This window comes from Aricia agestis, chromosome 5, assembly GCF_905147365.1.
Source record: "Aricia agestis chromosome 5, ilAriAges1.1, whole genome shotgun sequence".
NCBI lineage: Eukaryota > Metazoa > Arthropoda > Insecta > Lepidoptera > Lycaenidae > Aricia > Aricia agestis.
In genome coordinates this window covers 2,573,690-2,596,097 of record NC_056410.1, presented here as the reverse complement: position 1 = coordinate 2,596,097, position 22,408 = coordinate 2,573,690, and the positions used below count along the sequence as shown (strand labels likewise).

General features: G+C 36.1%; 3 protein-coding genes across 3 annotated transcripts; 1 reads left to right on the top strand and 2 right to left on the bottom strand.

Moving 5' to 3' along the window:
- Positions 1-106: 106 nt before the first annotated feature.
- On the bottom strand, positions 107-4,653 carry LOC121727182 (glucose-1-phosphatase-like). Its single transcript, XM_042114866.1, has 2 exons — positions 3,356-4,653; positions 107-123 (listed from the first exon to the last, which is right to left on the bottom strand). The coding sequence occupies exon 1, from the start codon at positions 4,544-4,546 to the stop codon at positions 3,368-3,370; it is 1,179 nt and encodes a 392-aa protein (XP_041970800.1). The 5' UTR covers positions 4,547-4,653; the 3' UTR covers positions 107-123; positions 3,356-3,367.
- Positions 1,272-2,830, bottom strand: LOC121727181 (glucose-1-phosphatase-like). The gene has a single exon (XM_042114864.1). The coding sequence runs from the start codon at positions 2,654-2,656 to the stop codon at positions 1,427-1,429; it is 1,230 nt and encodes a 409-aa protein (XP_041970798.1). The 5' UTR covers positions 2,657-2,830; the 3' UTR covers positions 1,272-1,426.
- Positions 4,654-8,245: 3,592 nt separating the features above from the next.
- On the top strand, positions 8,246-15,914 carry LOC121727046 (juvenile hormone acid O-methyltransferase-like). The gene is made up of 4 exons (XM_042114724.1): positions 8,246-8,604; positions 8,921-9,095; positions 9,389-9,497; positions 15,757-15,914. The coding sequence occupies exons 1-4, from the start codon at positions 8,246-8,248 to the stop codon at positions 15,849-15,851; spliced, it is 738 nt and encodes a 245-aa protein (XP_041970658.1). The 3' UTR covers positions 15,852-15,914.
- The last annotated feature ends 6,494 nt before the right edge of the window (positions 15,915-22,408 follow it).

Here is a 22,408-nt window from a genome sequence, read left to right as displayed (position 1 = left end):
AATACATAAAAGGTACAAATTTTTTACCCTTCTGGACAACCTGGGGGTTGAATATGAAATCAGAGGGGTGACAATTTTTGATCACGTTTCAATGCCAAACCGTAATTTATTAATTATTAAAATTAATAAGTAATTTAAAATAATTAAACTATAAGTAATAAGTATAAATAAAAAAGGTAACATAAAAACCTTTTTTCTATTAAAAAATCAATGTAGTAAGTAAATAATGCTTTGTTATTTGTTTTTACCGACTTCCAAAAAGGAGGAGGTTATACGTTCGGCTGTAGGTTAAAATGTTGTTTCTAGTAACTTAAACATATGTTACGAATAAGAGAAAGTTCATACGAAGGTGTCTCTTGGTCCAAAGGCACTGAATAGAACTCCTGAACCTTTAAAGATAAATGTGTTTAAATTGCAGCATCGCTTAGATCACTGCAAGCATTTACCACAATTTCGCTTACAGTAACATAATGTAAATAGTTAACATTCGTAGTGGTTATTTACGCATAAAGCCTTATCTTGTAGATAACTAAAAAGAGTGAAATTATTATTTTTAACAAAAAATTAAAACCGACTTCTAAGGTAAAAACAATAATAATATGAACTAAAAAGTATTAAATAACTCTTACTCTATAATAGTGCCTTTTTCGGAATTCGTCTAAATCTCAACTATTTCTGTACATACAACAGTCTTCATTACTTTGAAGTCGGTACCAGTCCCAAAAGCTTCAGATATTCTGACATTGACTGAACTCACGATAAAATTAGCTGGTACTGGTACCGACTTCAAAGTAATGAAGACTGTTGTATGTTCCGAAATAGTTGAGATTTAGACGAATTCTTAAAAAGGCATAGAGTAAGAGTTATTTAATACTTTTTAGTTCATATTATTATTGTTTTTAGCTTGGAAGTCGGTTTTATTTTTTTGTTAAAAATAATAATAAATAAAATATTTATTAATGTGATATCTAGGCCTTTTAATATGATTTATTTTTACTTACTACTGTAATTAAATAAAATATGTACGGTCTACTTATGGTCTTTAAAAATCTGCAACTCATCCTGTCTTAAATCGTCTGTAATAATATCAAGTCTAATAACAATTTGTTTCATTAAAATGTTTTTTTTTATTATTACACTTATATTCAGTTAACTACATAGTTCTTATATCTTATTTACTCATAAAGATGCTAACAATTACTAACAAGATAAGTACATTTTTTTCTTACTATTAATATAGTAAGAAAAAAATGTATCTTAAAAATGTAATCCTATATTACCTTAAACTGAAAGAATAATAACTATTTACTTAACTAATATTTGGAAGAGCAGTGCCAGTAGTTAGTAGCATTAATAAAGTTCATGAAAAGTATCATAAAATTATAACAGCAATGGTGATATTGTCATTTGTCATCCAATGTGCAGGTTAAAAAGTTTTTAGAAACTTCATAAACTTATCCCACGGACAATAGCCATCTGCATTAGTAGCACAATTATTTAACTCTAACAATTTTGATAAAGGAGGATTGTCTATAGACAAGCTGATACCCTCTCTTAACTGTTTAGTTGACTGATATATATAGTTAATTTTCAAATAATACTTGTTACTCTCAACACTCAACCACTTCTGAAACACAATTTTACCCCCGATAGGGGTGCTTACATAACTATTGAGCAAGCCAAAAGGCTTTATAGATATTAACTTCAGTAGTACATGGATGTTAGCATCATGCCCCATCAGTAATATTGCTTTGTAGTCCTTGTTTAGAAAGATATCGCGCATATATTTCAAAAGCGGCATAGCCAGGTCAGTAGCGACATGTGTTGTGTTGAACACCACATCATGATAACCATTTGCAAGCTTCAATATTGAGTCCCAGTCTTCTAGAGTTTTTAGTTTTCCCCAGCCAATGTCGTCCTCGGGAAATCCATTGTAGTATGCCATCAAGAATGCATCGACAGCTTCATTAGATATCTTCAACGGTCCAGACAGTATTGGCTTCTTCCCTGCTGCGATACCTACTTCATTGCTGTCAGTAGTCAGGTGACAATTTCTTTCAACCTTACAGAATTCAGATTGCTCATAATTCAATATATCTTGCATTTTCAAATATGATGCATTCAAATTTAATTCATTCAGCATTCTATTCATTTCCTTCAAAGCAACTTCTTTAAAAATACTACTCGAATTATGTATGTAAGGACTAAATACTGGATCCGGTTGGTCTGTATGATGAATAGAAATATTACAGTTTGGGTAACCTTTTTCAAGAAAAGCTCTAGCCGAGGAGAGAGTTCTTTCAACAGAATTTGCATAAACAAAATAGTCTTCCTGCGAGGGACAACCATATTTTATAAGATTTTCTTGAACCATCCAAGCTGAGAAGTAGTTACCCATAAAGCCTTCCAGCAGAAATCCTTTTTTCGTTAAATGTCCAGGAATTTCCTCGTATTTCGGCCAGGAATGTGGTGAGATTTTGGCGAGCACTTCTGATGTTGGAGATCTTGCATTGTGTCGGCTCAAAATTAGAACTTGTTGCAATTTATAAGTATTATGCAGTTTATTTGCAAGCAGTATATAAATTAATACTGAGGCACAAATTATCAGAAACAAAAGAAACACTGTGGCTAAACAACAACGGGATTCACGCTTCATCTTGGCACATGAGCGTTTAGCACTAATGCAAATTCTATTGTAAAATAATTGAGAGACGAAAGCTTATCGTGTGCATAACGAAATTTGTATTGCAGGTAGTTATAATTAGCAATAACAAGGTAACTAAACGATTGTTGAGTACTCTAAACTCTTTCACTTTTGCCCTCCCTCTGTAACAAAAATATACTTACTAATTCCGTACCTATTACATTCGTTTATCATCTGAGATTGTTAAGCGTGTAGCCATGTGTTGTCTACGTACACTGTACATAATAGAACAATAATCTATAAATCTCATGACAAAGCATAATATTATTAGAATCATTATTTACAAAATGGAAAGAAAAAATATATCGTTATCCTGTTTTTCTTCTTCTCCTTCCTGGTAAGTGGCAGATGTCAAGATCTGTCAAATTGATGAATAGCTTTTTTATAAAGTACAGTACGAAAGCACAGACGTAAAAAAAGTAAAAGATTATAATTCTTGCAAATAAAAAAAGAATGAAAATTACATGGGAAAAGACGCTTGAACCTTGAATCTTGTTAAAGTAACAACATTTTACTTTATCTTAGCCATTATGTAACTCTTTGTATTTGCAATATAGGGATTCCAGCATTGATATAAGAAACTAAGGTCTTTGGGTTCCAAAATGCAAAAAAAAAAAGGCTTACGTAATTTATTGGCGTCCCCTATACCTTACAGAGTACATTTTATTTTACGTTCTCTAATAAACTCATAAAACATTTCCAGGAAATTAGTCCATTTGAACTGGTTGCACACTTATTTAACTCAACCACCACCCATCGCGGTGGATTCTCTACGGAAAGTTTAACACCGTCCCTTATTTGTTTCATAGTGGGATAAACATAGCTGATCTTTAAAAATCTTTCATTGGTATCTTCATCGACCCATCGTTGGAAAACTAATTTCCCTCCAATAGGGGTACTCTGTATTTGCTCCGGAAGCACAAAGTCCTTGAACTCCAGCGCGGCTAGTAACGATTGCATGTTCGCATCATGTCCCATCATAAGAATAAATTTCCTTTCAGTCTTTAAGGCATCATAAATATAGTTCAGCAGCGGTTGAGCTATTTCTCTACCTAAATTTGGACTATAAAAACGAACGACGAGGTTCGCTTCAGTTATTTTTCCCAGCAGCTCCAGCCGTTCTAAGTTTTTTAGTTTGCCATTAGCGATGCTCTCCATCGGCATGCCGTCGAAGTACGCCATCAGGTACGCGTCCACCATTACATTTCCATAGTTTAGGGGCCCGATCAAATTCGGCTCCTTGCCGATTTCATAAAAAATAGTGTCGCTCGTATTCGCGAAACTGCAAAAATGTTCCTCCTTGCAAATAGGTGCATCGGTCAAATCGATCATTCTGTCCAACTCCACATATGAATCTTTTATGTTAAGTTTCTTTAGGTTACTTTTCATTTCGCCGATTATCACTTCCTTCGTATGCTGCGAGGTGTTTCGGAAAATCGGATTGAAAATTGGGTCCATTTGTTCGGAGTCGATGCTGTATACTACAACGTTGCAGCTCGGGAACGCACCTTCCACGAACGCTTTGGCGGTCTTCCTGGTCCTCTGCCGAGTGTTGGCGTACACATAGACTACATTTTCGTCGGGACAGCCTCTCGGGAGTAAATCGGTCTCGTGCAGCCAGTTCGCAAGGTACTCGCCCATATATTTCTCTAGCACCGCTCCTTTGGGTGTCAATTCGCCCGCCTTGTATTTGGAGGCGGGCACGTCCGCGCCGAACCGCTGCAGGTTGTCGGTCAGCGGCTGCCGAATGTTGTGGCGGCTGAACATCAGCACCTGCTCCAATTTTAAATTGTGAACACCGCACACGCACAAACACAAGCACAACGCCAACTTGAGCGTCATTTTACGACTAAAACTGGGTCGTAGTTCACAATTAGAACATCCGATAAGTGATAACGTCAATCGATGCAAATATCGTTTAAAATTGAGCACAGTCAGCTCAGTCGGCGCCCGCCGCAGGTCGCCGCTATCTAGCCGAACGCGTAAGAGCACGTCAGCACTCAGCGGTGCAGGGACCGGTTTCCTCGACCACTACAACTCTATAATATTAGCACAAAGCGCCTCGGCCTTGACTGGTCATTAAAATTATATCCAATTCCAATTCAAAATGACTGCACCTTTGTTAACAGCTGTGTACGACATTTTACGATATCATTGTTTTGGTTGACCCATATTTTGGTTTTTATCGTTGATAGCGTTTCACGTTTGCTATTGTTGTATTTTCATAGCTGACTGGACTTAGTATGATCAGCTGGTGACCTAGCTGATACGAGACCTAGCTCCAAGGTCCAGGTAATTTTAGGGTTCCGTAGTCAACAAGGAACCCTTATAGTTTCGGTCTGTCCGTCCGTCTGTCCGTCCGCGGTTTTGCTCAGAGACTATAGCACCTATAAAACTGTAATTCGGCATGAATGCACCTAACGACCCTGAACCATGTAAGGCCAAACGCTGCTTTGAAGGCCAACTATTAAAAAGTCGTTATCGTCATGGTTTAAGACGTAATATTATATTTTCTGCTACACACAGATCCATCAAACGCGGTGGCGAGTCGATCGCGCCGCTGTGCGATCACTGCGATCTCACTGCACACTGTTTGTAGACTTTGGTTGTCGAGGTTACAATGATTGTAATTTCCACACACTGCAAAACTTACTAAGGTGGGATTTCACCAAACACACATAAAACTTAGTTTTATAAAACTTAGTTCCCATTGAACGCGTTCATGCTGCGACGTAAATCTCGTTTTGTTTCGATTGGATTTCACAAACTTCTTTTGATCGCGATTATTAAATCTAAGTTTACGTGAAATCGCGCGATTATTTTACATGTTTTCGTCATTTTAAAGCCTTTTCACGTTAATTTAACTACGAAATAGCAAGAAACAATACATAAACTAACAAACGCATGTGTCAAAACTGTCATCTTGACATTTCTTTTGTCTATGTTTTTCGTTCCGCCATGACAGAGCTTGAACGGGTTTTATAACGTTAAACTTCGTCGGACTTTGGGCGTTCAAAAGATAAAACTCGGATTTGCTGTGAACGCGTTCAGTTTATGCTGGTGAAATGCATTACAATTTTATAATCGCGTTTATACGTTTTGAACCGGTTCAGAGTGCTTTGAACGCGTTCCATTTCTTTATGTGAAATCTCCCCTATTAAAAGAAAATCTGCCTAAACCTCGATTAAAGTTAAAATAAATAATTGTAGTGCGGATATTTTGATCATACTAACGCATGGGGATGGGACTGCGGCTCCACCAGTGACTATTTTAATATCGCTTCCTAAGAAACATTTGAATCATTTGGTAGAGTAGAGAGCCTTGTTTTTATGTTCAGCCTAGCCATAATGGACGTGTTGGTTCTGAAAGCACTTACATGAAAGTCTGCGGTATGCATCATTGACCTCCATAATGGAGATCAGTGGGTATGCATGCAGGCTTCAGAGCCCATGTCTTGGATCAGTAAAGAGTCCGGACGGAACTACTGAACGGATTTTAATTAAACTTTACAATAATATAGCGACATACATCTAGATACATCAGAATAACACATAGGCTACAATTTATCAGCTAGCTAGATACATCAGAATAACACATAGGCTACAATTTTAACCGACATTCAAAATGGGGGAGGTGTTAAGTTCGTTTTCTTATGTTCAACGATTACTCCGCCGTTTGTTAACCGATTTTCAAAATTTTCTTTTGGTATATAGGGTATCATCCCAATTTGGTATTATATTTACAAACGTGGTGATCTGATGAAGGATCCATAAGTAATCTAGGGAACTCCTCAAAATTTATAGGGAAACATGTGGTGACTGCGGTTTCTTGAAAAGTATTTCTAAGATCGAGACTCGAGATTGTTAAGCGATAATTAAAAAAAATCTATACCTACCTAATATTATAAACCTGAAGAGTATGTTTGCTTGAACGCGTTAATCTCAGGAAGTACAGGTCCGATTTAAAAACTTATTTGAGTGTTAGATAGCTCATTTATCGAGTAAGACTATAGGTTAAATATTATCACGCTAAGACTAATACGACCGAAGAAACTCAGGAAAATGTGGGAAAAACGGAGGGAATATAAGAAATTACCAACTACTGGAGCAATTTTTATGGCAATATTTAGCACAGATATAGAATAGACCAAGTGAAGGGAGTAGGGACATAAGTTATTTTTATGGGAAAATGTACGGTTTCTGTAAAATTCCTAATTTACGCGGGCGAAGCCGCGCGGGTCATCTAGTGATGCTATAAAATTTTACAAACAATACGAACATGTTAATTAATTGGAGGACATACAAATAAAATTTTAATTTTAATTCTATTTAAATATGGGTGAATTTCAACATGTCCATATTTTTCATTTCGGTGATTTTTCATTTTTTCAACATTTCCAGCACGTTCAATCATAAGTATTCATAAGATAAGTTGAGCCGTAGAAATGCTTTCATTTTTGAAATTGTCCAGAGTGACCGATATGAAACATAATATGTACTTACTTTTATAGCGAGAACACGCAGCGACGCAGCAAACCACCTCTTGCTCCGAATGATTGTGCGTGACGAGACTTCGAGAAGCATGAATGTATTATGCAAAAGCTACTATCGACAAAATAAAAAATCAAGGGCTCTAGACGCATTCTAGTGGCGCCGACGCGACGCGACATGTCACTTCATGGTCGATTCCTTTAACAGCTTTTCCTTACCACTTTTATTTGAAGACTGTCATCCGAATCTCATAAGTCATAACAGCTATTCTAGAGGTTGGAGCTCTCGGAGTAGTGACTATCATCTGCTAAACTCGTCAGTACAGACTCTACGAAGTTCCAAAGTAAGAAAGATTAAAAGCAAAAAGATTAAAGGCAGCAGTCGATACTTCTTTATATGACGAAAAAAGCAATCCCAAGCTTTATTCGTCAAATAAAGAAGTATCGACTGCTGCCTCAACCTACTCGCTGTCAAAGAACGATTCGAAATACGTCTTCATTCTACCATGCGTCGAGTCTAAACGCACTTTAATGTTGCTCCCTCACCGGGAGCATTCGCTTGTAATGCAACGTTACAGAGTCGAGCATTATATCAGTGAGGGAGGAGAGCCGAGCATTACAATGCGCACCTTGTAATTGTATCTAATGTTACGAATAATAAAAACTAATGTGTAATTATCTTGAATCTTGTGTAATTATCTTGAATCTTGATACAACTTGTAACATCAATCTGACATTATGGAATCAACTAGCTATGGAATGCTCAAAGTCGAATATTTAATGTTACATAATTATAGCATTACTACATAAACATAGGTAAATATAATAGGTACTTACAGGTAATTAATATTATAATATGATGTATTTTTAGAAATTTATATTAAATTTAGTCATATAAAATGAATAACTCGCGAAGTTAACTATAGGTATATAAGACAATACATCCCAATCTTAAAATAGAAAACTCAGGTGTTCTGCCATAGTTCTGCCTTTATTTATGTGCAATAATTGACAAAGGAAACTATACAGTAATTTAGTCAATAGAGCCTACTATGAATAATCCCAAAGAATATGCTGCGAATAGAAGAAGACAAGAGAGAGACAACATGCAATGTTTGAGAGAGAACGTCCACAAAATAAAATGGAAGGGACGCGACAGAATAATAGACATAGGAAGCGGGGACGGTGGTTTCACGGCAATGATCCTAAAAGTTTTCCTGCCTGATGACTATGAGGAGTTAGTAGGCGTTGACAGAAGCTCAGAGATGGTGATGTACGCCAAAACATTGTACTCAGACGAACGCGTGAGCTTTGAGGTACTGGACATCAGGGAGGATTTGCCTCAGCAACTCGTTGGATATTTCGACCACGTGTTCTCTTTTTACACTTTACATTGGGTGTCCGATCAGAAGTTATGTTCACATTAACACAGCGGATGCAAGTATCACGATTAATGGCGCTGGAGCATCATGCTTCCAGTACAGCTGGCGCCAGTTACTGTATAAAAAATGAGCACCATGACGTCATCTTCTAGTACCTAATGAATTTTACCGACCGAATTCAAGAAATTCGTACATTTGCGAACAAAAATTGGTTATCGTTTACTTAAACGATAGCCAATTTTTGTTCGCAAGTGTACGAATTTCCGCTTTAAGAGAACATCAAACAAGCTACAAGCTGTGGAGCTAAAACTAAAGTTAAATACTTAAACATTTTTCCTCTTCCAGAAAAGCATTCGCCAATATCTTCAGCCTGCTATCAGAGGGAGGGGACTGTTTACTGTCTATCCTGGGCGACATCCCCGCTTACTTCAGCGTCAACCAGTTCTTCGCCAGGTCGAACAAGTGGATTCCCTGGGTCAAGGATCTGGAGCACGTCGTGTCTCCTTATCATGGGCATCCGGTAGGCGGTAGGCTTATTTTTCTGCTGTGAAGCTCGCGTGCTTTAGCATTTTTTGGCTACTTGGTACGTTTCCTTAAAAATACTATTTAGATTTTCTAGAATCTATACTGTACTCGGCGAAACATGGCGGTAGCGGTCATTGACTCCCTGTCCCTAGGAAGGGCTACTTTTTAACCCCCGACAAAAAAGAGGGGTGTTATTATGGTAGAAAAATGCACTTTGCCGCAGGATTCCCTTTCGCTATATGCGAGTACGATGTCAGGCATCTCGTATAAATCTGGTGATTATTTCAGGACCCAGAGCCGCTCCTACGGAAGATGCTGAAGGCAACAGGTTTCAAACAAGTGGACGTGAGCCGTAAAAAATACTACTACACCTACAACAGCATAGAGGAGTTTAAAAGTAAGTATCTCCTTTAATTGAGGTGAACCAAAATTCTATTGCAATTTCGGAATACGTCCGAAGTTACAGATTTCTAGAGCTTGTGCGTTGATCTAGTCAAGCAGCCAGTATCTAAGTCGGTTAAAAATAACTGTCTCTTAAAATAGTGAGCACACTGAGCCGGGCCGACCAAATGACGTAGGTCCGTCAACTGCCTAGGAGTCAATTTCCTCAATGGTACATTTATATAAACGTGTTTTATATACTACTAACAAGTAACAACATCATCTCAGTTACTTTCAAAGGAATTTGAACGAAAAGTTCCCTTTAAGGAGTGAGCACACTGAGAGTCTCGGCTCATCGCAAAAATCCGCCTCCATACAATTTGTATGGAAGCGGATGCGCGTATCGCACACTGTGTCGGGGCCCAGCGGATTTCCGCTTCCATACAAATTGTATGGAGGCGGATTTTTGCGATGAGCCCCGGCACGCTGAGCCCCGGCACGGCCCGTCTCAGTGTGCTCACTCCTATATACTTCGCCGAATACATTTTTTTAGTTGATCGACTATTACTCAAAAACTTAAAAAATATTTTTTTAAGATTTCATGTATCTACCATTTTGTCGACATCATTAATATTATGTCATATGTGCATTCATGCCAAATAACAGCTTTGTAGGTCCTATAGTCTGAGCAAAACCGCGGACAGACAGACCAACGTACAGACGGACGGACAGACTGAAACTATAAGGATGCCTTGTTGACTACGGAACCCTAAAAATGAATAAGGATTGTCTGGTACCATAAAAGACTTCGTACTCGTTTTGGTTATTTGGGCAATGACCTTTGCTCGGTGACAAACGTTTAATTTAGGCATAATTTGAAACCTCCAGTAATTAGTACATTTAACTCGACAGGGTGATTCAGTAAAAAATCGAACTCATTTGACCAAAAGTTTTCTAGAAAACACGTCAATCAGTCTATTAGCATATTTATTGTTCCACTTACAAATAGGAATAAACTTTTATCCACTCTTATCATTGTTGTTATAAAATATTATATTGAACATACTTACCTCATTAATTTGTTGTAAAATAATAATCTTTATCTACATACGAAAGTGTGTCTGTCTGGAACTTCTTCACGCTAAAATCGCTAAATCGAAAATAATTCATGTGAATTAATATTGTATGGAGCTACGAATAATAAAAATCGGCCAAGTGCGAGTTGAACTCGCGCACGAAGGGTTCCGTACTATAATAGAGCAAAAAAAGACTGAAAATTGTGTTTTTTTTTGTATGGGATTAATTATTTCATTTATGAAAATTTTGTTATAAATTATTAAAGTATTTCCTGAATATTTCAAGTGCCTATGTGTTGCCGTTATTGATTACGAGCAAAAAATAGCTAAAAATCACGTTTGTTGTATGGGAGCCCCCCTTAAATATTTAATTTATTTTGTTTTTAATTAGTATTTGTTGTTATAGCGGCAACAAATATACACAATCTGTGAAAATTTCAGAAGTCTAGCTGTAGCGGTTCTTGAGTAAAAGCCTGGAGACACACAGACAGACAGACAGACATTGAAGTCTTAGTAATAGGGTTCCGTTTTTACCCTTTGGGTACGGAACCCTAAAGACTAAGGAAACGTAACTCCCATATTTCAATCGTTTTGAATATTATGGTTCTCAAGGTTCTTTACGCACACTATATTTATTTTATAGGTAATAATATGGCAATAGCTACGAAACCATTGAGGTTAATAGAGGTTAATATAGGTCTACCAGAATCTGATGGAAAATCTTGATAGCAGATTTTCAAAAAATATCCTTGATCATTGGATAAATTTTGCCTGTTTCACACACATATTATACCTAATCAGCCGCTATAATAGTTGGGGAGGGGAAGAGGGGATTTCGGGACTAGCTCGAGCGTGTCAGATTAAGCTTGTATAGGCTTCCGACATGTGTCTAGTCATCATGGTATAGAAATCCGATTTCTCACGTGGTGGGTTAATTTTTTTTTTTTAATATTGAAATGTAATCGGATTTGTCAGAGGATGTTAAGTATACCCCGAAGAAGCTTCCATATAAAGCACTGACGATTCAAAGGTTAGGTAAGCCTGTGGGGACATTTTAAAATATAAAAATATAAAGCTTCATATTTTCCTAACTAAGCTTCGCAGATATTTTATTTTGCACTGAACTAAAAGATTTAGTCCTTGTTCTCTAAAATATAATAATAACTCATAACTGACCGAAATAAGCAATTTTCTGAATATATTTTCTTTTTCAAAACTTTAAAATGGCCGCAGTTTATGAACCCACCGCTAAAATAAAAAACGCTCTTATTATTTTTCTATCGGTTTTACCTAATGTACAAAACCTACTAGGTCTCCATGACGCTCGAGTGACTACAAAATTAGCACCTTCCCCTCCCCTACTACATATAAGGAATAAAAGGATCAAAATTTTTTATTCCAATTACCCTGGTATTGCTAGAGTCAATTTACTTTCTCACTTTTTGCCATCAGATTCTGGTAGACCGAAACACTACATTCAAATTGACAAAATAAAGCCGTCAAGACAATAATAATTGTCACTTCTATTCTTAACACGCAGGCCCGATTCGACCAAACTTGAAGTTACACGAGTGTGACTATACTGAGAATAATTTTACTCCTTCAATTTACTCTAGGATATCTTCGTTTGCGTTTTACCAAGTTACTCGAAGAGTATGAAATAAAATGACAATTATAGTTCACAATGACACCGACCGTGACAGTTGACACCCTGTTGTGCAACTATTCTCAGTTTAATATTTACTCCACCAAAATAGCCCGTGCAAATATTTACTCCCGCGTAATAACCTTATTCTTGGATTACAAGTTGAAAAAACGCAAAACCAGCTTACTCTTAGATTAAGAAACAGTTATACTCGAGTAAAATTTTACTCTCGTTTGGTCGAATCCGCCCTAAGGATATCCTTAGCGTGTTAACAGCTTGTATTATATTATATATAGTAGAGGAGGGGAGGGTGCTATTTTTGTAGTCACTCGAGCGTCATGGAGACTTAGTAGGTTTTGTACATTAGGTAAAACCTACGAATAATAAAAACTAAGAAAACATAACTCCCATACTTCAACCGTTTTAAATTTGGCTCCTTTTCGAACACTAAAATATGACAATTCAGATTTTCGCCAAGGTCGTATCCCAGGTAACGTATCATAATATTGCGCGCCGGACGACAGCCTGCGCGGTTATTGTCATTGTCATAGTTATGAAATAATAATTGTCAAAAGCGGATAGTATTATGCAGTATACACCAAGCACATCTACTATCACGAAGAAACGAGCATATAATTACGACCTCTGTGGCTCAGTGGTGAGCGCGTCGGTAGCTCCAGTCGGGGGTCGCGGGTTCGAATCCCGCCGACGGAACAAAAAAGTTTTCAATGTTCCCGGGTCTGGATGTGTATTAAATATATGTATGATATAATAAAAATCTTAAATATATGTATAGTATAAAAGTATTAAGTATATTTCCGTTGTCTGGTACCTGTAACACAAGTCCTTTAGGTACTTAGCATTAGCACGAGGCCAGACTGACGTGGTGTGAAGCGTCCATAGATATTATTATTATTTTTATATTATTTTTAACAGTTAGCAGTTTTTTATTTTTGTTCATTTTCAATATTAAAGGAAATACTTATTTGTTTTTGTCGATTGAACGTAATTAATTATTACATTATGTTTTTTTTTGTTTTGTTGTAAAAAAATCCGTAGCAAGAAATATGAGAATATCCATATCATCTTATAACGCATTTAGTATAATGTCAGCCAGACCCTAAAAATTCGTTTATGATTAAATTGTTACATCTTGCATAACATTGTCCATGGCGACTTTGTAAAATTTTTGTAATTGTTTTATTTTGTGATTATTGCACTTTTAGAATAACATGTGAATTTAATAAGACAAACACAAAGAGACCAGTTTAATTTTACGCAAATACTCTAGCATCCAACTTAAATAAACCATCTTTTTTGGGTCGACAAGAATACAAGAAATTGAAGCGTAATTTTAAACAATTCACTTACAGATGAAAGGTTATTCCTGTATTAAAAGGCTTATCTGTATGACTTCTACACCATTTCACAGGGCATTTAGGCATTTTAACAACAAAAATATTGTAAAAAGCTACGTAAAAAGTAAGTAAACAAACCTATGTAAACAAATTGTAAAATGAGTTTGACAAAATTGTCATGTCAACCTGGTTGAATGTCACTCGAGTATATATACACGAAAAATGTGTATCGAACACATGCACAAATATGCATGTATTCGGGTCACATTTTGTAGCCTTTTGGTGTACTTTTTTTGACGGAGTTACTCTTCCTTAGTTTTTATTATTCGTAGGGTAAAACTGATAAAAAAATAATAAGAGCGTTTTTCATTTTAGTGGTGGGTTCAGAAACTGCAGCCATTTTAAAGTTTTGAAAAAGAAAATATATTCAGAAAATTGCTTATTTAAGTCAGTTATAAATATATTTATATGAGGTGGGGTAAGACTATCACCGGGGCAAGAATAACACTTGCAATGGGCATTGTCCAAAAAAAATCACATATGTATTTTTTATATTTTTTTTCGTTAAAATAGGGTTTTTTAAGAATATGAATCAAATAATTTTGAAATTCATTGGCTAGTTTTTTCTCAATAAATTTTTAAAGTTTCGCTCTGACGTCATCATCGGCGGCCAATTGCGTGAAAGCTGATACGAGAAGCTTACCAAAAGTTCGAAACGTAATGTTGGTCGAATTTATGGCTAATTTAACGCCATTGAAGGTCAAACTAAGGTTAAACATATTTTTTCAAAAATATAAGTAACTAATGGGTATTTTTTCGTTTATATACAGAAAAACGATCACTGACCTTAATCCTCGAAATGTTTTTGTAATGAGCAAAATTAAAAAAAATGGACAATCCCCATTATCTCGATATGAATAGCCGGCCTGAAATTCGGTTATGGCGCGGGAATCGTAAATTTTTCTACAAAACACTGTTGAAAGTTATTCAGTTTTACTAACTGAACAAATGCTTTTCTCAATTTCATTTATTCCATTAACTCGTTATATATTAAAAAAAATATAATATATTTCCCTTGGTCCAAATATAAACACAACGGCTGAACCGTTGTGTTTATATGGACTTTATCTATCCTAAATTTTATTTCAGCCAATTAAAAAAATAATTTGATCGGAGCAAAATATACACTCGTAAGGTGAGGTGGGGTAAGACTATCACCGGGGCAAGAATAACACTTGCAATTATCTCGATATGTATAGTGTAATTTCCAATGCCAGGATGTCGGTAAAACAGTTAAGTCGAAAAAGGTCTCAGCTCAACTCATACATGTCGCGGATACTCGACCATATTGCCATTATAACAAAATGAAATTTGTCAGACGTTTTAAACTTTTCGGTAAGCTGTACATTTTGTCAATAAAAAGTGAATAAATTGAAGTGTTCTGATGATAAGTACCATAATATTAATATTTGCTATGATAAGATTAGATTGATTTTCAGTAAAACAGACGAATAACTTGAATTTTCAACGAAAAAAAAAAACATAACTTAAATGCATTCAAGTGGGGTAATACTAACGTACGTTAAGTTTCCTTGGGGTAAGACTAACGTACGTTAGTCTTTCCCGAAATCAGATGTAATTACGAGTAACCATTCAGTTAAGGTTTTGTTTTCATTTTGGGTACATAGATTTTTTTAAGGTTAAGATCACAAAAGTGGCGATGGGATTGTGAAAGTCTGTCTCACAGTAATAAATATACAATTTTCATGCACTTTTCCACTTGATTTATATATTTCTTTACAATTTTAATGAAAGTATGTCTGTCTGTCTGTCTGTTACTCCTTCATGCCAAAACTATATACTTAATATACTTACGAGTGTATATTTTGCTCCGATCAAATTATTTTTTTAATTGGCTGAAATAAAATTTAGGATAGATAAAGTCCATATAAACACAACGGTTCAGCCGTTGTGTTTATATTTGGACCAAGGGAAATATATTATATTTTTTTTAATATATAACGAGTTAATGGAATAAATGAAATTGAGAAAAGCATTTGTTCAGTTAGTAAAACTGAATAACTTTCAACAGTGTTTTGTAGAAAAATTTACGATTCCCGCGCCATAACCGAACTTCAGGCTGCTGTAGCCTGAAATTCGCTACAGCCTACAACATTAACAGTATTTGTTTTTCAGGTTGTGTAAAGTCGGTGACAGCGTTCAAGATACCGAGTGAGATGATGGAAGACTACTTGGAGGAGTATGTTACCAGTTACCACCGCACTGGCTGAGGGCTTTCTAGACCAACACCTGACCATACAATACGACTTGATCACTGTATACTGTAGCAAATAAACTATTTATGTATTTAATTATTACAATAATTGTAATAATGCTACGTCATTGTAATAACTATTAATGTTTTTTTTAAATAAACATGCCGGTCACGATTGAAGTACTTGGATCAGCTTTTTCTTGAGAGTTTACTATAATATATTTTAGAATAGATTTTATAATTTACATAGGTCGCGCCAGCAATAAAGACAGAATTAATGAATATAATATACTAGCTGTTGCCCGCGACTTCGTCCGCGTGGACTTTATAGTTGTTCCCGTACATCGATTGAGTCGTTTACGCGCAATAGGCATGATGGTTTATTTTCTTATCGGTAATTGAAAGACACCTAAAAAATAGAAACATCGTTGAAAGAATGACTCTGATAGCTTAAAAATTCACCGAGATATGGCAATTCAAATATTTCATAAAAAAGACCTGCCCGAAACGCTCCATACAAAGTGCTACGAAAGTATGACGTCAGTCTTTCGTAGTTTGTACGGATCAGGAGACAACTTTGTTCGACAGGTATATTAAATATTGCGTTTATGAAAGTAGTTTCATAACAAAAGTTGCTTTTAATTGCATAAGTTATCGAATTGTATTCAAATATTAAAAAATTTAATTGAAAAAAAAATTCGACTTGAATATTCAACTTTGAAGGCGCATAACAAAAATAAATAGAAATGCTATCAAGCTGAAATTTTGGGAACACTTATTTTTTTACCATGATTTCTTTATTTTATTAACAAAATTCGCTAATCTTTGACCTTGTCATCATCCCTATTGCAAATCAGAAAAGTATATTGTGTGGGCACCACACATTTTTCCGGGACAAAAAACATTCCTTGTCCCAGATTCAAATTAGTATCTCCAATCTCCATGCCAAATTTCATCAAAATAGATTAAATAGTTTAGGCGAGAATCTTAAAAGTTTATTGTGCGGGAACTGTATATTTTCCGGGATAAAAAGTATCCCTTATCCTTTCCCGCGACTGAAATTTAGTATTGCCATACCAAATTTCATCAAAATAGATTGAATAGTTTAGACTTTAGGCGATAATCATAAAAGTTTATTGTGCGGGAACTGTACATTTTCCGGGACAAAATTAGTATTCCTTGTCCTTTCTCGAGACTCAAAGTATCTCCATACCAAATTCCATCAAAATAGATTGAATAGCTTACGCGCAAATCATAAAAGTATATTGTGCAGTAAACAGTAATTTTTCCAGGACAAAATGTATCCTATGTTCTTTTTGGGACTCAAAGTATCTTTATACCAAATTTCAGCAAAATGGATCCAGCCGCTTACGCGTGATATCGTGACCACGCGTAATAATATAACGTTCCGCGCAGCTTCGCCCGCGTAAATTAGATATTTCACAGACAAATTAGTCCACAAAAAATAGCCTATGATCCTTCACGTGGTCTACTTCTTACCTGTGCTAAATAACAGAAAAATTGCTCCAGTAGTTCGTGGGATAAGCCCTTTCAAATAATTTGCCCCGTTTTTTTTTTTTCACATTTTCCTCTATTTCTTCGCTCCTATTAGTCTTAGCGTGATAAAATATAGCCTTTAGCCTTTCTCGATAAATGGGCTATCTAACACTGAAAGATTTTTTCAAATCTGACCAGTAGTTCCTGAGATTAGCGCGTTCAAATAAGCCATTTCAAATAATTTCTCCCGTTTTTTCCACACTTTCCTCTATTTCTTCTCTTTTATTAGTCTTAGCGCAATAAAATATAGCCTATAGCCTTCCTCGATAAAGAGGCTACCAAACACTGAAAGAATTTTTCAAATCGGACCAGTAGTTCCTGAGATTAGCGCGTTCAAACAAACAAACAAACAAACAATCAAACAAACAAACTCTTCCGCTTTATAATATTAGTATATACTAGCTGTTGCCCGCGACTTCGTCCGCGTGGACTTTAGTTTATAGTTGTTCCCGTATATCGATTGAGTCGTTTACGCGCAAATCAGAAAAGTATATTGTGTGGGAACCGCACATTTTTCCGGGACAAAATGTATCCTTTGTTCTTTTTCGGAACTCAAAGTATATGTATTCCTTTCAGCAAAATGGGTCCAGCCGTTTACGCGTGATGTCGTGACCACGCGAAATATAACGTTCCGCGCAGCTTCGCCCGCGTAAATTAGATATTTCACAGACAAATTAGTCCACAAAAATAGCCTATAATCCTTCACGTGGTCTACTTCTTATTTTTGCCAAATAACAGAAAATTTGTTCCAGTAGTTCGTGAGATAAGCCCTTTAAAATAATTTCCCCCTTTTTCCACATTTTCCTCTATTTCTTCGCTCCTATTGGTCTTAACACTGAAAGATTTTTTCAAATCTGACCAGTATTTCCTGAGATTAGGGCGTTCAAATAAGCCATTTCAAATAATTTCTTCCGTTTTTTCCACACTTTCCTCTATTTCTTCTCTTTTATTAGTCTTAGCGCAATAAAATATAGCCTATAGCCTTCCTCGATAAATGGGCTATCTAACACTGAAAGAATTTTTCAAATCGCACCAGTAGTTCCTGAGATTAGCGCGTTCAAATAAACCCTTTCAAATAATTTTCCCCATTTTTTCCACATTTTCCTCTATTTCTTCGCTCCCATTAGTCTGAGAGTAATAAAATATAGCTTATAACCTCTCTCGATAAATGAGCTATCTAACACTGAAAAAATTTTTCAAATCGGACCAGTAGTTTCTGAGATTAGCGCGTTCAAATAAGCCATTTCAAATAATTTCTCCCGTTTTTTCCACACTTTCCTCTATTTCTTCGTTCCTTTTAGTTTTAGCGCGATAAAATATAGCCCTTTCCTCTATTTCTTCGTTCCTTTTAGTTTTAGCGCGATAAAATATAGCCCTTTCCTCTATTTCTTCGTTCCTTTTAGTTTTAGCGCGATAAAATATAGCCTATATCCTTCCTCGATAAATAGGCTATCTAACACTGATAGAATTTTTCAAATCGTACCAGTAGTTCCTAAGATTAGCGCGTTAAAATCAGCCCTTTCAAATAATTTCCCCCCCGTTTTTCCCATACTTTCCTCTATTTCTTCGCTCCTGTTAGTATTAGCGTGATAAAATATACCCTATAGCCTTCCTCGATAAATGGGCTATCTAACACTGAAAGAATTTTTCAAATCGGACCAGTAGTCCCTGAGATTAGCGCGTTCAAACAAACAAACAAACAAACTCTTCCCAATTATAATATTAGTATAGATTAGGTTGGGGATAAAGTTGGAAATCTGAAGGTGCAAGGTCCTGGGAGTCAGGACTATACGGCGGATACATTAACACCTCCCAGCCAAACTCCCGTAGTTTTTGCTGAGTGGCTAAAGATGTGTGAGGTCTAGCGTTATCATGGTGAAAAACCACGTCACACTTTCTGCTGATTAATTCCGGCCGCTTTCTCTCAACTTCTTGCTTTAATCTCATCTGTTGTTCGCAGTCGGCAGTACAGTTCATAATCGATGGTCCTGCCTGGCGGTAACAGCTCATAATGAAACTTATACTCTTCCAATCCCACCACACACACATCACCTTGTTGCAAGTTAACCCGGGATTCGCCACAGTCTGTGGATCCTAACCGGCCTTTGACCACGATATTTTTCGCACGTTCTTCATTCTTGTCGTACGTGTTCTAAAATAATGATAATTCTAAAAAAAATAATATTATATAATGTATATTACTATAAAAACTACCAACGAAAATTGGTTTCAAGAACGAGATCTAGCAAGTAGTTTTTTTATACGTCATAAATGGTACACCTTAACCTTCAAGCGGGCGCGCGCTCTTTTGTAACGGCAGTGGTCGAGCGTAACCTAAAAGACGTCGTAGGTAAATTGGAGAAACCAATCGCTTTTGATTCAATGTTATTTATTATTTCATAAATATAATTATTACTCTAAGACTAATCAATTCATCCAGAAAATTAAACGATTTTTTAGTAAAAACTTAGTTATAAAAACCGGTGACTCAAGGTAGCTTATCTTGTGTGAATAGGGGCAGACAAAGTGGTCGGAATTTTCTAATCCTTGTTCCGATTTTTTCTTCATCTAGCAATAACACTCGATGTTATCGGTTATCCAAGACTTAGTTTTATAAATATATCATATAATTTGCCTCAATTATATTAAAACTACATATAAAATAATACGAGAGGCGCGCGGCATCTTTTCGACGCTGGTGCCGTGACCAAAACAATTGAGCTCCATGCTGAAAAGGGGGTGCGAAGAAAAATGTAAGCTGTTTATTTGGTAGATAGATAAATTATGACAAGCTACTGAGAGAATGATACGGATTGAACGAGAAATATCTATAATATCAGCGAAAATGTATTGAAGGGAGTCTATTTGACGTCGCGCGACTGCTTGAAGGTTAATTTAACTTTCATTAAATCAACTGAAATATAAAAATAAATCAAGAACCTTTTAATTTCATAGAAATAAACCTTATTGCTGCTGCGGAACTCTTCATGGGCGAGTCCAACTCGCACATGGCCGGTTTTTTATTGTGTACCTAGCTTTTTTTCAAATGCGCCAAAACCGTTTTGTGGTCAATCCCCAGTTCTTCAGCTACATCGTAACTAGATACTAATATGCTGATCTTGCTCCACTTATTCAAAAATGGCATCAGTTTTGTCCGTAAGAGGGCAACAGAGCGACGTGCATCTTTGATATCAAAATTGTTGAATTGAAAACGCTTCAACCGCGCTACTCTCACAGATACTGCATTAGGTCGATTCTTTCAATTTTTAGACCTCTGTGGCTCAGTGATAAGCCCGTTGGTAGCTCAAGCCGGGGGTCACGGGTTCGAATCACGCCGGCGGAAAACAAAGTTTTCTCATCCTGGGTCATGGATGTGTATCATATAATAAACAATCGGCCAAGTGCGAGCAGGATAGAGAAACTAGGAGGTTAAAATGTTGTACTGCGGTCACCGGAGACTTGTCAATAACCCTGTTGCATCGAGCAAACGCTATTCAAATTATCCAATCAATTATACTTAAAATACATGGACTACGAGTAAAACACAAAAGGCGATTTATCCGCGCGTTCACAAACGCGCGAATAAGGTTAAACCAGCGCAACTTATCGAAGAAACGCAGAAAGTGTAAATCCGTTATTCGATACTAGATGGCGTTAGGCTTCTAGAAATATTCCACACTTGTTTACGTGAATCTTGTACATTCGGGAAAGGAATGTTCCCGTACAGTCCAGAACTCGCCTCGCCCCATATAAATAGTCGCAGGCAGACAGGCCGGTAATTCAGTTCGATACGAGCTATCATCAAGGCGACTTCGAAGTGGGAAACAAGTGATCAAAAAGTGATTTCAGTGGAACCTACGACTTGGCTACGACCTAGGACAGTGATAGTGCTTAGTGTTTGGACCTAGTGCTTAGTGTTGGACTTAGTACTAGTGAATAAAGTCTTCAAGAGAGTCAGCAGGTCTTTCTCTCCAAATCCTTCAAACCCTAGCACGTAACAATAAATATACATACATACATTATACATACATACATACATACATACATACATACATACATACATACATACATACATACATACATACATACATACATACATACATACTTATTATAAACATACGTTATTTGGCTCATTTGTTCAGATGCCGATATAGACTAACATAATATGTATATACGAAAACTGGGTAGTTCTGGAAATATTACATACCGTACATACGCGTCGAATTGATAACCTCCTTTTTTGAAGTCGGTTATTAAGAATTTGCACCTGCCTAACCTAACTTGACTACATACTTAAACCTAGATCTCAAAATCTGTAAGGTCCAGAAAACCGATTTTTTTACACAAGTAACTTTAGTTCATAAAGATTAAATGCTCAAGACGAAAACGTGATTACTGAAAAAATGCTCGATAGTTTCTTTTTTACAAAAAACCTTGTTTTTGACACATTTTTGCTTGGATCTTCGAAGTTCTGTCTTTCCTTTAATATTTTTTTAATATCTAAAAAGGCATTGATAAAACCTAAATTTGCTCAAAATACTTTTTTCATGATCATTATAGTTCGTCTTTTATTCAAGTAAGTAAAACTAACTTGGCGATGATTCCGCGTCGTACTTATTCACCTGGCATATGAAAGACGGGCGTGAGTGTGAAGAGAGAAGGACGATGTTTGATTTTGTGGGTCAGTAGCCCCCTTAAAATCCAACTATGAACTATAATATTATGAACTTTTTCCACCGCCATGTCGCGGTCGCCGGAATATATTTATTTGATTTGCAGCCAGTACCTAATCATAATTGCTAATATACGCTACATGATTTGTAGACAAACAAAATTAATCCAGAAAATTAGTGATCACAAGAATGATGATGGCTGATGGCTTAAACCTCAAAAAATATTTAAAGTACGTATGCTTATTAGCTGGCTGCAGTTTTTTGCGCTCGCGCCATGTGTTCGAAGCCTTATTTTATACAAATTTTATGCAATTAGACTAACACAATAGAAATCATTAAAAAT

Bases quoted from the DNA above. Each gene is read 5' to 3' on its own strand.
- LOC121727181 (XM_042114864.1), bottom strand. From the start codon at position 2,656: ATGAAGCGTGAATCCCGTTGTTGTTTAGCCACAGTGTTTCTTTTGTTT.
- LOC121727182 (XM_042114866.1), bottom strand. From the start codon at position 4,546: ATGACGCTCAAGTTGGCGTTGTGCTTGTGTTTGTGCGTGTGCGGTGTT.
- LOC121727046 (XM_042114724.1), top strand. From the start codon at position 8,246: ATGAATAATCCCAAAGAATATGCTGCGAATAGAAGAAGACAAGAGAGA. The intron at 8,605-8,920 runs GTTATGTTCACA...TTCCTCTTCCAG, and splicing joins CATTGGGTGTCCGATCAGAA to AAAAGCATTCGCCAATATCT. The intron at 9,498-15,756 runs GTAAGTATCTCC...TTTGTTTTTCAG, and splicing joins CAGCATAGAGGAGTTTAAAA to GTTGTGTAAAGTCGGTGACA.